The sequence below is a fragment of the Acartia tonsa genome, chromosome 5 (genome assembly GCF_053477335.1).
Source record: "Acartia tonsa isolate MP-2025a chromosome 5, ASM5347733v1, whole genome shotgun sequence".
Taxonomy (NCBI): domain Eukaryota; kingdom Metazoa; phylum Arthropoda; class Copepoda; order Calanoida; family Acartiidae; genus Acartia; species Acartia tonsa.
In genome coordinates this window covers 20,136,835-20,153,596 of record NC_137264.1, presented here as the reverse complement: position 1 = coordinate 20,153,596, position 16,762 = coordinate 20,136,835, and the positions used below count along the sequence as shown (strand labels likewise).

At 32.3% G+C, this 16,762-nt stretch overlaps 2 protein-coding genes across 2 annotated transcripts in view; one reads left to right on the top strand and one right to left on the bottom strand.

The window, feature by feature from the left end:
• Hel25E (ATP-dependent RNA helicase 25E) overlaps positions 1-16,762 on the top strand; it is a 356,959-nt gene that overhangs the window by 15,102 nt on the left and 325,095 nt on the right. The window lies entirely within an intron of this gene.
• LOC145318935 (uncharacterized) lies at positions 419-15,347 on the bottom strand. The gene is made up of 4 exons (XM_080160652.1): positions 15,226-15,347; positions 12,275-12,379; positions 11,232-11,831; positions 419-732 (listed from the first exon to the last, which is right to left on the bottom strand). The coding sequence occupies exons 1-4, from the start codon at positions 15,275-15,277 to the stop codon at positions 437-439; spliced, it is 1,053 nt and encodes a 350-aa protein (XP_080016778.1). The 5' UTR covers positions 15,278-15,347; the 3' UTR covers positions 419-436.

The window sequence follows — 16,762 nt, the reverse complement described above, 5'->3', positions numbered from 1 at the left end:
ACGAATTTAATAGTAGTAATCACTATCAAACACTTTGATAAGGTCTAAAATACACAAATACCGGTCAAATGTAAAACATAAATTCAAAAGAATTTCTAGAAAATAGACATGCTTATGTAAAAAACATTTGGTAATAAGTATATAAATAAAAATCCTTCTCTTTTCTTTCTGTTATCAATTTAAACATTTCTTAACATCAAAACAATTTTGAAAACTTTTAAGTTATATAACTTTAGAATATACAAAAATGCTTTTCTTATGAAAGCAAAGCGTCTGTAAAGTTAAATATGCATGTAAAAATCAGTTTTCATTGCTAAATACGTTGATTAAAACCAAAATAAAATAAAACCACTGTTTTTGTCTATAATACACGTTCCTTTATTTTTGGTTAGGGGATGTTAATAATTGTAAACTGTGAACGTCACTGGCTTTTATTTTAAAAAATCCAGCAAATTCCTTGCAAAAATTCCGCACCAGTTTCATTACTGGGTAGTGAAGTAGCTTCCAACTGACTTGGTGAACTTGTCGATGTCACAGTAGTGCTACTTACTGGCGTCGCCGTTTCATGGTAAATTCGCCGATTCTGTGAGCGGCGGACAGGCGGGTTTGATGGAGCCACGGGTCTCGGTGGCGGAGTTATCAAGTTCAGGTGTCGGCCTAGTTTGCTGATAGGCGGAACTACATGAACGGGGGATCGCTTCTTTTTCCGTTGAAGAAATACTGGCTTGAAACCTTAAAAAAAGGATTAGGATTATATGTACACTAACACGGTAAATATATTTTCTGTAATTGGAAAAAGTATCTAAAAAATCAGCCATGTGACGTCAAAAAAATGAGGGATTATCCTTATATTTTTTAGTGGTTTTCTTTACCACTTCTCCTATCATCTCCCTCATTTATATGACATCACATGGCTGATTTTTGAGACACTTTGTCCAATTACATATTTTCTTAATACAATGTTAGTATACCATAAGGTATACTTAGTGGGGATTATAAAATCTTAAAAGTTATTAACATGGTTTCAGGATGTATATTCTGCAAATTTAACCCTGCTAAAGAGAGGGGGGGGGGGTAAAAAATAGAAAATATGTGGTGGGGGTAGGGGGGGGGGTGGAAGTAAAAATTAAGATAACTGAAAACATTTTTTTCCATTTTTCTCAACTCCTTGGTGAAAAAAAAGCTAAAAGAATATGAAATAAGATATTCATTTTTCACCCTTCCTTGCTCGAAAAAAATGGGAGAGGAAAAAAATAAAAATTTTGCAGCAGGGGAAAAAGAATAAATCTTGAGTAGAATATACACCTCTGCATGGTTTTCGTTACACCTTCCCCCCCCCCCCCCCCCCCCATCTTCCTACATGATGAATCCATTACACGTGCCTGGCTTCATGTGTAGTTAAATCTTTTATACATATGATAAAGATGTAAGTATAAAAATAGAATATTAAATTTAAACTTAATTTTAGTTCTCTAGCTCTTTGAAATTGTAGATATAAATATGTATTATTGAATTTCTTATGAAAATAATAAGGGAACAAGGATGACAACATATATAAGAAGCAAAGCTCTTAGTTATAAAAATAAAAACAACAAAAATTTTTAATAAATGAAATAGTGTCCATAAGAAAATCAGCTGTCTATCTATAATAGCAGCCGAGAAATTTATGTTTTCCCCATTACCGCTTTCAACAGATGGACAGAAGTACAAATCGAATCATAAAGTAACTTCGTTACTAAAATGATACATATTTGCAAGTACAGTTTGATAGTAAAGTATTCATTATGTATTTATCTAATGCATAGTTTTTAAGCTGCTTGATATTCCATTTGCGAACAGATTTCCTACACTTAAGGTTTGTACGTCCGTAACTCTACAAGCATTACCATGAGGCCTATAAGTTATAGGAACAAAGTTTTCAAGAATATAATTATTCTATTACTTGATTCAAATATGGGGTTTCCTTAAACAATTATGCATATGCTTTGTGCTTTTTGGAATATTAGTATTCTTAATAAGAAAGATCTCTAAAGTTAACTACCTTGAAATTTTAATAATGATAAGAATTTTTCCCAATTTAAAATAGATTAATACAAAGAGTCGCTGCAATAAATCCGATGACATCATGAAAATATTTGAAAGAAGTTGTATCAACTTTTTTTTTTATAGCTAGCCGGTCCTTTTAGTAAGTAGTAGATGTAAAATTTTTCAAAGAATTCAGATATGCAATCGGTTTTTTTGTAGACCTCTTATTTTTTAAGTAATTTAAGTTTAAAAAAAAAAAAATTAAGTCGATTTTAAGGTACTAAAATGCAACAAAAAAAAGAAAGAAAATGGCCATTATGAACAAAAATAGTAAGATCTTTAATTTGACACCTTACTTTTTCAATTCTGTCAGGTAATTATTGAAAAAATCGATTATTTTAAACCCACGAGAATAAAAACTTTGAACTCAATTTTATCATTTCACAAGTAAAAAAATATGGGTTCATATATACCTTTAGAATCAGAAAAATATTACGAATCCATTGTAAGCAAAATTGAAAAAAAAAGTTTACAATATAGTATATAAACTACAATAAAAGGAATTATATGAAAATATCATATTATATTGTACAGGCGGTTGTGGGGAATCTGGTAGGTCCACGCATTACCTGCATGATCAAATATCTCATGATTTTTAGTTCTTAATTTCTGACGACTTTTTATACAGTTTTGTACTGTGGGAGGCGTAGTGAAACAAGTAAGTTGGGGGGGAAAGTACCAATTAAACGGTGTGCGGTCATTTCCGCATATTATCACATCAGCATATTGTTTCATCAATACACAAAAGCAAATTATATTAGAAGGGGTATACAGTAGTGGATCTAAAGGGATACTACAATGGCCGATAAATTAATATACATCCCCCGCCCTATGATGATACTTAGAATAACCCCTTCTGTAGATTAAAATTTGTGGTTGAAAAGTGTGAACACTCAACCTAATAACTTTGGGGACTATCGTCATTGCCCACTCTTTCTCTGCTGTACAAAGTTTATACTGTGTTAACAAGGACAAAAGGGATGAAAAGTAGAAAATATTTTTTTCATGAAATAAAAGAAATATATTTTTTTTCATTAAATAAAACAAATATATTTTGTATCTTGTATATCAAAATTGTAGATCCTAAATAAATTTTGTTGAGTAATTTACCACATCGTATTATAGACATCTTTCCGTGGATAATTAGTAAAAACAAGGTTCCGAATGCCTGAGGTAACAAAACTGGTGCTAATCTTATGATATTTACTTTAATTCTCATGTAAAATTTCTGTAATATTAATAGTAATAGAGTAGCCCCGCTACTCTAAATTATTTTGTTTTATACCAACTAAGAACTAACGGCAAATTTTCAGATATTTAAATTAATTTTTTTTTTTAAGAATTAATTAATGATTATTAAAATCTCAAAAGCTTTTTTTCTAAGTTTGTTTCAAAAATTAATTTAAATACTATGAAGAAAAAAAATACTTTATCGATGTACTTAATAGCTTAATGTACTTTTCTTCAATTTATACATGGAAACGTTTTATGGGGGCGTTGTTCAAAAAAGTGGTTTATACACCACCAATAATTAAAATTTAAACAAAAATAAAAATCTGTATATTAATGTATTTTATATACATAGATATATTTAAATCTTTTATTACAAGCGACTTTAGATAAAGTATCAATTAATTCACATGCGTCGCATGTGTTTGAATGTATTCGCATCAATGTAAATTATGTTTGCAGGGATAAATGGAGTTGAAATATGGAACTTGAAATTGTTGGCGAATTTTATCTATAATTTAGATGTCTGTCAGCTTGTCATTGTAACTTTTTTTCTGCTTTTGTAAAAAATATTGGAAAACGAATCAGTTTTTTACTGTCAGTGAGTAAATACATATTATTTTTTTTTAAAAGCAATGCTTTTCTATAATTATGGTCTGTCCGTCTGTATGTGAGTTTATTTTATTCTGGGACAGTTAGCTATTCCGGTTAATTTAAACAGGTTAGAATTGTCCTATCAATTTCAAACTTTACATGTTGATTCCTATAAAAATTAGGTATAATTTAGAAAGTGTAACAACTTTATATTGACTTATGTTTAAAATTCTGCTTATTAAGTTCTGACACTCTACAAGTGTTAATGTTCGTTTGTCCTACCATTTAAGAGCTTTGCTTATATGGATGTTGGCTTCCATGTTTGGTTGTTGTTAAAATGAGGAGTTATGTTATAAGATATGTGCCAGAGGGCAATTCTAGGTGAATTTTGTTAAGGGGGGCAGCAGTTCTGACACTTTTGCGTAAACAGGGAGCATAGGCTTTGTCTTTGGATTGAGAGGATAGATTATTTAATAAAAAAAAGTTTAGTTTTGGGGTGTATTTTCCTTATATCTATTTTTTTGATAGGTCTCCAGGTTCAGGTGCTGCAGGCTGGAAGGTCACTTCTGGACAGGTATAAATGAAAAAAAAATTTGTTTGAAATCTGGCTCCAGGTTTAGGTACTGCAGGCCTCCAGGTGGATCCTGGACAGGTAAAACAAAAAATTTTCAGTTTTAAAGTTAGAGAATAACTTATTTAACAAAAGTTGCTACTTTATGGATAGTACTAGCGGCTACGCCCCTAGAGGCCTCTAATAGCACTTTAAATGTTTTTTTTTATATTTAAAATATGTCTATGTTGCTTTTGACATTTATATTTGCGTTTAACTCTCTTTCTAAAATTAAGAAATGTAAAAAAAATTTCGATTTTTTGTGATTTCTCTTGGGAGGGTGGTGGTACCCTCCCCCAAAATAGTTAAAAACCTTCCCGGGACCTATGAGAATATACCCTTTTAAGAAGAACCCGATCAGTTCAGTGGTTAGCGAGATCCTTAGGTACAGACAAACAGACAAACACCCTGTTACTTTAGTATAAGGATTAACCAATTTGAAGATAAATTTGAAATCGGGATCCAGGTTCAGGTACTGCAGGCCTCCAGCTGGATCCTGGACAGGTTAAAAACTAAAAATGTTTACTTTTGAAGTTAGAGCATAACTTATTTAACAAAATTTGCTACTTTATGGATAGTATTAACCAATTTGAAGATAAATTTGAAATCAGGCTCTAGGTTCAGATACTGCAGGCCTCCATGTGAATTCTGGACAGGTAAAAACTGAAAAATTTTACTTTTGAAGTTAGAGCATAACTTATTTAACAAAAGTTGCTACTTTATGGATATTATTAACTCATTAGAAGAAGAATTTTAAATCGGGCTCCAGGTTCTTGTGGGCCCACAGGTGGATTCTGGACAGGTAAAAACTAAAAACAATACCTTTGAAGTTTAAACAAAACTTATTTAACAAAAGTTACTACTTTATGTATAGTATTAAATAATTTAAAGAAAAATTTGTAATTGATTTCAAATTTTCTTCAAATGAGTTAATACCTATTATCCATAAAGTAACTTTTGTTTAAGAAGTTATGCTCTAACTTTAAAAGTAAAAACAAGTAAATACTGTCCATAAAGTAGCAACTTTTGTTAAGTTTGTTTTGTTCTAACTTCAAAAGTAAAAATTTTAAGTTTATACCTGTCCAGGATCCACCTGGAGGCCTGCAGTACCTGAACCTGAAGCCCGATTTCAAATTTTTCTTCACATGAGTTATTACTATGAGTTATTACTATCCAACTTTTGTTAAAAAACTTATGCTCTAACTTTAAAACTCAAATTTTTCAGTTTTTACCTGGAGGCCTGCACTACCTGAACCTGGAGCCTGATTTCAAATTTTTCATCAAATTAGTTCATACCATCCATAAAGTAGCAACTATTGTTTAATGAGTTTTGTTCTAACTTCAAAATTAAAAATTTTTAGTTTTTACCTGTCCAGAATTCACCTGGAGGCCTGCAGGACCTGAACCTGGAGGCTGTTTTTTTTCTTTTCTTCATATATGCTCATAAAATCCCAAAAGATGAATATTTGGTTTAATAAGTTGATCTCTAACTCTTCAAACAATTTTTTTTTTCATTTACACCTGTCCAGAAGTGACCTTCCAGCCTGCAGCACCTGAACCTGGAGACCTATCAAAAAAATTTAAATATAAGGAAAATACATCCCAAAACTAAACTTTTTTTTTTAATAACCCATCCTCTCACTCCTAAGATAAAGCCTATGCTCCCTGTTTACGCAAAAGTGTCAGAACTGCTGCCCCCCTAATTAGTAAGTAGCGAAGCTACTCTATAATTTGAAATGTCTGTCCGTCTATCTGAGAAAGAATAGGGGAAACGATTTTCTCGGCTCCTGTTTAAGATAGAAGGATGAAATTTCTTGTCAACAATCTTTTTAATATGGAGTATAATCAAGTATAAAACATGGATGCCAGTCGGACTCCTTTTTAGCAGGTTTTAGGCTATTTTAAAAATTTTCTATTTTTTCTCCATATCTTTGGTGTTTATGGTCCGATTTTCAAAATTTTTTCATTTACAGATATCAAAATTAAATTTCCCGTCAATTAAAGATAACAACCATGACGGTCCGACTGCCTTTTTGTAGGTTTTAGGCTATTTTTATATTTTTCACATTTTTCTCCATATCTTTGGTGTTTATTGTCCGATTTTCAAAACTTTTTCAGTTCTAGATATCAAAATTAAATATTCTGTCGTTTTAAGAAAACAAACATAGCAGTAAGACTGCCTTTTAGCAGGTTTTTGGCTATTTTTATATGTTTTATATGTTTCCCCATTTCTTTGGTGTCCAATTTTCAAACTTTTTTTTGAATATCAGAATCAAAATAATTTTTCCCAATGTTATGAGCATCTTTTATGTCGTCATTGTACAAAATAAAACAAGGTTTCATGTTTATTTTCTCCGAAAAATCTTTTCTTCATTTTAAAAATACACCTTAAATCTACTTGTACACATTCCCCTCTACGATTTTTTGTGCTTCGCTACTTATGGATGTTGTCATCCTTGTTTTATTATCATTAATAAATTCATTTGATGAAACCATATCCCTATTTCATAAAATAATTCAATAACCCCTTAACATTTGGGGGGGGGGGGGAGAGACTTAAATGCCACCTCCCCCCTTCTGGTTTTTAGTAGCGAAGCTACTCTATAATTCGAAATGTCCGTCCGTCCGTCTGCCCGTCCGTCTGTTTGTCCGTCTGTCCGTCCGTCTGTCCGTTTGTCCGTCTGATCGTCTGTTCGTCTGTCCGTCCGTCTATCTGTCCGTCTGTCCATCCGTCTCTCCGCCCGTCTGTCCGCCCGTCTGTCCGCCAACCTGTCCGTCCGTCTTTCCGTCCGTCTCTCCGTCCGCTTGTCCGTCCGTCTGTCCGTCTGTCTGTCTGTCCGTCCGCCTGTCCGTCCGTCTGTCCGTCCTTCTGTCTGTCCGTCTGTCCTTCCGTCCCTCTGTCCGTCTACTCTATAATTCGAAATGTCCGTCCGTCTGTCTGCCCGTCCGTCTGTCCTTCCGTCTGTCCGTCTGTCTGTCTGTCCGTCTGTCCGTCTGTCCGTCTACACTATAATTCGAAATGTCCGCCTGTCTGTCTGTCCGTCCGTCTGTCTGTCTGTGCGTCCGTCCGTCCGTCTGTCCATCCGTCCGTCCGACTGCCCGTTCGTCCGTCTGTCCATCCGTCCGGAAGGGTACCGACCGTTTAGGGTTAAACATAGAGTAAATTCGCTACTAAAAACTTAAACTCTAAAGTCATCAGAGGTGTAACATGAATTTTATTTAGTTTCCTGCGAAGTTGTCTCCGATACCATCGCTAATTTTTCAAATCAAATTAACGTTTTTGCTGTACAAAATGAAATATTTTAATGATTTTTAGTGCATTTTAATATGGAATGTAAATATTCTAAATAGAAAAAATTAATTTCTATTAAGGCGTTGCAAAGTTTTAAGTTCGCCAAATTTGAGATATTCCGGACCTACCATTTAAACTACAACCGTACAGGCAACGTCTTAACTCTTCAATTGAGTATAAAAATGGGAAGGGGGTATAGAGGGGGTAAAGAGGGGGTAAAAAAGGGAAGACGATAGTGTTGCCAGAACAAAAAATACAATTGGCCATTTTTTAATTTTTTAATTTTTTTACTTTTTTTCAATTTTGCTTACAATGGATTCGTAATATTTTTCTGATTCTAAAGGTATATATGAACCCATGTTTTTTATGTCTGTTTGAGAAAATATTTAGGTCTAAAGTTTTTATTAAACCGAGGTTAAAAAAATAGATTTTTTCAATAATTACTCAACAGAATTTTAAAAGTAAGGTGTCAAATTAAAGATCTTACTATTTTTGTTCTTACTGGCCATTTTCTTCTTTTATTTTGTTGCGTTTTAGTACCTTAAAACCGACTTAATTATTTTTTTTAAAAACTTAAATTACTTTAAAAATAAGAGGTCTACAAAAAAAACCGATTGCATATCTGAATTCTATGAAAAATTTTACATCTACTACTTACTAAAAGAACCGGCTAGCTATGAAAAAAAAAGTTGATACACCTTCTTTAAACTGAAGTGATTTTGTAAACAGTCCTTATTTTGTTGAAAAATGAATGAAAACATCCTAATTGTTGTTGTTTTTACTTTAAAATAATAAATGATTTTGATATGTATTGGCTTCACGTCATGTAGACATATCAATATCAGTAACTAGTAGCTGCGCTCCTAGAATCCAGGGGCTCTATGTCAGAAAGGGTAGGGAAGAACAGGAAAATAGCCTAAAACTATCCCAAGACTTAAATATAAAATTCTATTAGCCTAAAACCATCCTAGACCATATATAAAGCCTCTCTAAAATGGAGGATGCAATTAGTTCAGTAGTTATTGAAATCTTCTGTTTTAAACGAACAAAAACAATATTATTTTATAACATAGGATAAAATTAACTAACTAAAGCTTATTCCTAACTACTTAATCCTGGACGGAGTATGGCAAATCTTACTTGAGTAACCAATAAATAGAAATAATATAGAAATAAAGTCATCATATCAGTAGAATTTTTAAGCCGAATTGTGGACAGGTGTGGTAAATGGCATATTCGAGAATCTGTGGCAATCTACATATATCTAATTTTTTTATATCCATGCACCATTAAAAAAACAATCAAGATACAGTATATTTAATTCACTTTCTCTTACACAAATATATTGAAAGAAACAAATTTAAAGTTGCTATGCTCCTAATAAATTAACTGTGTTATCAAGTGCTTATAAAAAAGAGGACAAATTATAAAAAATGGCCAAAGTATCATATAAGAACAGTCTATTATTCTAAAATGACGTCATTCGGGATATTTCGTCGAAAAGTTTTAAAATTTTTCCTTTTTTTACAGGCACTATTAAGAGCACCGTACACTATACAATAGGGTATGTCCGTTTGTCTGGATATCTGTCAGATTGTCTGTCACTTACGCCGATTATTAAGTATACAGGCTACACTTAATTTCTTTGCATACTATGGACAAAATACATAGTTATAAATGTATAATTATATGTATTAAAAATCTTCACATATCTAGTTTTAGTGTCAGCTAAAGAAATGTTTTGACAGACAGAGGGACGAAGGGACAGATATAATTTATAGCATAATGAAATTCTTAAATGTGAAATCTTTATGAAAGATACATATTTGCACATTATATTGTTGGCATATCACTTCAAATTTGATAAATCATTTTCACTTTTATATGAATATAGAAAAATGGATTCAACATTAAAAAAAACTAATGGTGATTAGTTAGAAAAACACCATGAACAATTTAAAGATTTGAATTTAAAAATATTAAAAGTCTAATAGCATCCTAGAATCTTTGTAAGAACAATCGGTCAAGTGGTCAGCGAGTGGTCAGAAAAAAATATTATTTCTTTACATACATACAACTTAATTTAAAAAAACATTAATCTTCAGTGGAAAATGTATGTGCAAATTCCCCCTCTGGTAGCTTGTAAGGTAATTTTTGTTTGTTTGAAATTTAAAAATATTTATCTTAAAATATATAGGTATAATGTCCAATATTATGGAAAAGATACAGGAAGGAAGTAGGGGACAATGGCCTGTTATTACACTTGTCCCGAAAGTTATAAAGTAACGTTTTCTTATTCGTTTGCTTTTATTGAATTTTCATTTGTTGACTCATTAAGATGAAGTTTCCAAATGTTTCAACCACTAATTGTAATCTACAGAAGGGGTAGTTTTATGCATTATAATTGTAAATGTACATCAATTTATCGGCAATTTTCTTATCTCTTTATATCCCTGGAAAAGATATGGTCTAGACCTCAATATTATGGGACTAAGAAACACGAAAATGATATGAAAATAAAAGTTACTTTATAAAGTGTCTCAAAAACCAGCCATGTGACGTCATAAAAATGAGGGATTATGTATCACCTTTTTAAGGGTTTTCTTTCCCACTTCTCCTCTCATCTCCTTCATTTATTTTTATGACATCATATGGCAATTTTTTGGACACATTATAAGTTACAAATTTCTTAATGATAATATGAAAATAATTGGGTAAAAAAAGGGTGGTACATTCATATATCATCCTTTGCCCTCCCCCTTTTTTACACATTAAATATTTATTTAAATATTCTTCCCTACTCGCAAAGCTGATCTAATATCTTTAATCATAAAAGGATTTTGTTGGAAAAGTTAAAAAATCATAAATCATAAAAATTTGAAAAGTTTACTGATACCCTCACATTAAAGAATTTAAAGGATTGCTATACATATGTATGATCCTTGCTGATAATAAAACTTCTTTAAAGAACAATCATTCCCATAAGTTTTATCTTACAGTAGAAATAAATATTTTTAAGGTTTTAACAGGCAAAGTTTGAAATGCAAGCTAGAGCACATTAGTTTGAACAAATAATTAACTTTTCATTAAAGGATCTATAATGTATTGTAAAATTACTTTCATTTTTTCTTATTAAAAGAAAATGCTGGTTGTTAGGATGGACGGACAATCTAGAGTTATAGAGAAGTATTAGTTATTTATCGCATAGTATTATAGACAGCTTTTCTCGGACATTAAAATAAGATATTTTAGGATTAAAACCAGTTTTGTTAGCACCGAGGGGCCGAAGGCTCAGACTCATTTTATTTTAATATTCGTGGAGAATTGTCTGTATTACAATGCTATACATGATTTTTCTGTATTGCTAAGAACTGGTTCATATCTAGTGTATGTTAATCTTCTAATTCTAAATTAACTTACCTGGAATAAAAGATTTGGAATTCTGGAAGATAACTCCAGCAGCTTCCCCCATTAAACCCGCCAAATTTAGGTCTTCATCAGCTTCTCTCTGTGACCTTACTAAATTCGCGAGCTTTTTATTGTTAGCATTGGCGGATTTCGCATGAATGTCGTCTTCCAGTTCACCTTTAGCCTCTCTGATTGATAAGCTTCTAGAATTCATGTTCATATTCATGTTCTCGTTCATGTTCATGTTGTTATTATTGTTGTTGTTGTTGTTATTGATGTTGGTGTTCACATTTGCCATGACGGTCAAGGAGGACGCCACAGCGGACGCCAGAAATGCCAGGAACGGGAAAATGGCGAAGGTTCCGCAATGGCCAGCACCATAGCCGTCATCGCGTTTTTGGAGTTTAGAAAACCCATCGCCATTTGGACTGTGAGTCTTGCTTTCAGCAAGTTTTAATGATTCCCTGAGGAATTCTTTTGCATCAATGGCATTATCATTGTCAATGTCGTTTGTAACCAAGTCATCTTTAGAAATGTCGGTGGGGTTGGTTTGTGGCACATATTTTTCTTCAATACAGTTTAGATAGTCTTTTAACTCTTGGATCCATGGTCCTTAACAAAAAGTTGCTTTTTATTATGAATATGAAATAAAAATTTCAAAAGTCAAGGATATTTTAAACTTTAAAAGAATTATAGAAGTATGCATATCTGTCTGCTTGATGTTAAATTATTGTAAGTCAATGGACTAGTTATATTTTCCTATTCTAAGAAGCTTTGATTCTGTTCTGGGAGTGGAAGACTTAACTCATCACAGAGGTACGCTCCCAAGAAAATTGTAAGCGCGCCCCCGGCTCTTCTATAAGATGCCCACACAACTTTTTAGTCATATTTAAAAGGGCTGCAGTCATTTGTTTGAATGACAAATATAAAGTCACTGTGGATGAATTTTTGACAATTTCAATAATAGGCTTATAAATATTATTGGCATTATTATTATTTTTTGTTTACTAAAGTTTTAATGCATATTAACAATCGACAACAATAACATGACTTACCTTTAAGAAGAACATTTAATTCTTGTATTTCCGTATTTAAATGTTTATTTGACAATTTATTTACTTTTTGTTCAGGTACACTTTTTCCTTCTACCTCAATCAGCCCTAAAATATAATATATTATATTAAGATGACAGCATATATTCAGTAATGACTTTTAGCTAAAAATATTTAATTTCACTAAAACTGTAAATATTATAACCAGCCTGGGCCATTGTGCGTAATATAATTTACCTGATAATATTATAACCAGAGCCTGAGCAATTGTGTAAAAAATATAATTTACCTGTAAATATTATAACCAGAGCCTGGGCTATTGTACATAACATAATTTACCTAAAAATTAGGGTTGGGCCGGATATCCGGCCATTTTCAATATCCGGCCGGATACCGGATATTGAAACTATCCGGCCGAATATCCGGCTATATAATCTTTTATATTTTTTAACAAAAATCTCAGTTTTTTTAATCTTAAATGGCTGTAATTTTCTTATTATTGAAGCTTAAAGAACAATTTTTTCTGAATATGTTTATCTTTATGTTTTTTGTTTATATTAGAAATCTCAAAACATAAGTTTTGGCGGTGGCAGCAATACTTCGGTTGGCAGGTAAACGGCAACGGATTTTATGAAATTGTAATATGCCATGAAGATATATAAAAAATTTGAAATCTTCAAGTAAAAAATTGCGGTCACAGGAACCGTTTAGAGATTTCTGGAGACCTGGAGGTTCAGGACTTGCAGGATTTTACCTGGAACCTGAAATCGACTTGAATACGTATATTATATATGAGGATGTACGACTATGGGATATTTTAATATTAGATAACATGAAATGCTTTGTTAAAGTAAAAAAATATTTTTACTTTTTACCTGAATGACCTTACCAGATTTGCTGGCATCCTGTGCGCGCCAGGAAGGAGGTATTAAAAAAATTCCAACCCTTAGTTATGTGTCATATCCAAATTTCAAAAGTATCCCAGTTATAGCCCTCTACCTTTTATACACATAAAATGGGATAGAAAAAAACAGAGGGGGGGGGGGGGTAGGCAGGCATTCAACGCCACCTCCCCGCCCATCCTCCAACCGTTAGGGGTTAATATTACAGATTGAGGGTATTAATAGTTAATTAGATTTATTTGCTAAGAAGAAAGATCATTTTATAGTTACTTAATTTTTAAGTTTTAACCTTAATTTTATCCTATTATATAAAGCAGTAAGCTTTTTTTGTCTGTAGCGAAGGATCTCGCTAAACGCTGAACCGATATGGTTCTCCTTTAGTGTGAAGCTTCTTATAGGTCCCAGGGTGGTTTTAGGCTGTTTAATTTTTATGAAAAAAAGTCGTTGTAAAGTTTTAGGTTATTTTTCTTCACTTTCATGTCCCTTCTAATATCCCTAGATACGAGGGACGCAGCCGCTAGTATAATATAAAACACCAGTTTATGAAGACATTTTTTTTGCGGGTATGGTCCCTTTCGTGGCAACGCCCCTTAAGGAGCGATTATTCGTATTTTCACAGTAGCTTTCCTCCTTTTTCTAGCCCCTCGCGGGGGACTCTAACCTTGCAGGGCCAATTTTCCTAACCCTGCGGGGCAATCACCTAACCCTGCGGGGCAATCACCTAACCAAATATAACCTAACCTAACCTAAAATAACCTATTAAAAGGAATTTTAAAAATACAACGAATCGCCCCTTAAGGTGCGTTGCCACGAAAGGGACTATATCCTTTTTTGATACTTTTTTATGTAGTAATTTGGCCGGTTATCCAGCCGGATATCCGATAATTTGGCTGGATAACCGGATATCCGGCGTTGGCCGGATATCCGGTCGGATACCGGATATCCGGCATTTGAAATCAGCCGGATATCCGGTATCCGGCCAAAAAAATATCCGGCCCAACCCTACTAGTAAAAATATTATAACTAGAGAGTGGGCTATCGTGTATAATATAATTCACCTGTAAATGTTATAACCAGAGCCTGGGCTATTGTGTATAATATAATTTACCTGTAAATATTATAATCAGAGCCTGGGCTATTGTGTTTGATATAATTTACCTGTAAATATTATAACCAGAGCCTGGGCTATTGTGTTTAATATAATTTACCTGTAAATATTATAACCAGAGCCTGGGCTATTGTGTTTGATATAATTTACCTGTAAATATTATAACCAGAGCATAGGGTATTGTGCATAATATAATTTACCTGTAAATATTATAACCAGAGCCTAAGATATTGTGCATAATATAATTTACCTGATACTATAATAACCAGAGCCCAGGGTATTGTGCATAATATAATTTACCTGTAAATATTATAACCAGAGCCTAGGATATTGTGCATAATATAATTTACCTGTAAATATTATAACCAGAGCCTAGGATATTGTGCATAATATAATTTACCTGTAAATATTATAACCAGAGCCTAGGATATTGTGCATAATATAATTCACCTGTAAATGTTATAACCAGAGCCTGGGATATAGTGCATATTATAATTTACCGGTAAGTATTAAACCAGAGCCTAGGATATTGTGCATAATATAATTTACCTGTAAATATCAAACCAGAGCCTGGGATATTGTGCATAATATAATTTACCTGTAAATATTAAACCAGAGCCTAGGATATTTCCCATCATATAATTTACCTGTAAATATTATAACCAGAGCCTGGGCTATTGTGCATAATATAATTTACCTGTAAATATTAAACCAGAGCCTAGGATATTTCACTTCATATAAATTACCTGTAAATATTATAACCAGAGCCTGGGCTATTGTGCATAATATAATTTACCTGTAAATATTAAACCAGAGCCTAGGATATTGTGCATGATATAATTTACCTGTAAATATTATAACCAGAGCCTGGGCTATTGTGCATAATATAATTTACCTGTAAATATTAAACCAGAGCCTAGGATATTGTGCATGATATAATTTACCTGTAAATATTATAACCAGAGCCTGGGCTATTGTGCATAATATAATGCGCATCTCGGTTACTCCACCATATTATTGTTAACCATCACCGCATTTACTCCACACACATTTTATACTCATGTCTGAAATTATAAGCATAAAGTCATTTTCAACTTTTTGGGAATTTAATTTTTTGCAGGGATCTTCAGGGATTAGACAATGAACAATAAATTGATATAAAACCTAAATCATAATCAACAAAACTATCTCTTTTGTAGATTAAAATTACTGTTTGTAAAGTTTCAACTCTGCAAGAAGGAAAAAAATAATTACGCTCCAATAAAGTACCCAAAGTTTTTGAGCCAATAATTTATTTTTCAAAGCAATGTCACCTCAAAACATGGTATCATGACAAACAGAAAAAAAATTTTTATTTCTGGGTAAGAAAGGAAAGTTTTTGTAAAGAACCTACAAAAATAACAAGAAAAAGAGTCATGGCACTACTTGGTAAAATGGATGAACATACCTAATTTAAAGAGTAGCTATGCCGCTAAAAATTATTGAATTGAAAAAAGGGCGAAGTAAGAAAAGTAGGTAACTATTAATCTCTGTAACAAGGAAATCCACTTTAGCTTATCTTTATACCACATGGTGTAACATCACTTCCTCATATGCTTTACTTTTATATTGTCAAAATCCTTGACAAAATCCCAATTATGGTATATACTGCGTTTGGGTTTTGTTTATATGAAACAATTTGCACTAACGAAAATAACAGTTTCAATTATTGCAACCCCTGAGACATTAACCCTTTCTCATTAGCCACGGCCCTTCGAAGGTGTCGGGTTGAAGTCAAAGAGTTAGTTGTCTGCAATGGTTTAAAAAATGTGATTTTTTTTATCCTAGTACTATTTAAGTTTCTTTTTTATTGGTTTAAAATCAAAACTTTGTTTTTAATATACATTTGATACGTTAGTTTTGATAAAACATTGTTTTTGTTTACTCTGTTTACTTTTCTAAAGATTTATTTTCTAGATTAATACTGAAAGGAAGGATTTGAATTTAAACAAGAATGCTTATATGCATGGTTGGATTTTATATACTAATGGCTACGCCCGTAGAGTCTCATATAGAATAAGGCAAGGTTAGTTATCACCCTCTTAGAACCTATTAATGCTTCCCTGAAAAACAACAACTCTATAGATTATGTATTGCAGGGAGGGAAAGGACATTAAACATTAAATTATACTGATAACCTAAGTTTTAAAACAAACAGCTCTCTCACTCATTATCTAAAAACTTGGATATTTTTAATAATCGGATCAAACTAGCAAATACCAAACTACCAATAATTTAAGTATTCAGAAGGGTTGATTTTGTTTATCATAATTTGGGATGTACAACAAATAATCTATCATACAATAGAAGGTTTATTAAGGAAAGGTTGCTCTGTTATCTTTCAAACGAGGGAAGTAATAATTTTATCTCAAGGTATAAAAAATCATGTTAATCAAATGTTTGTGAGTACAAAGAAAACAACTTTTTTTATAATATATTTGC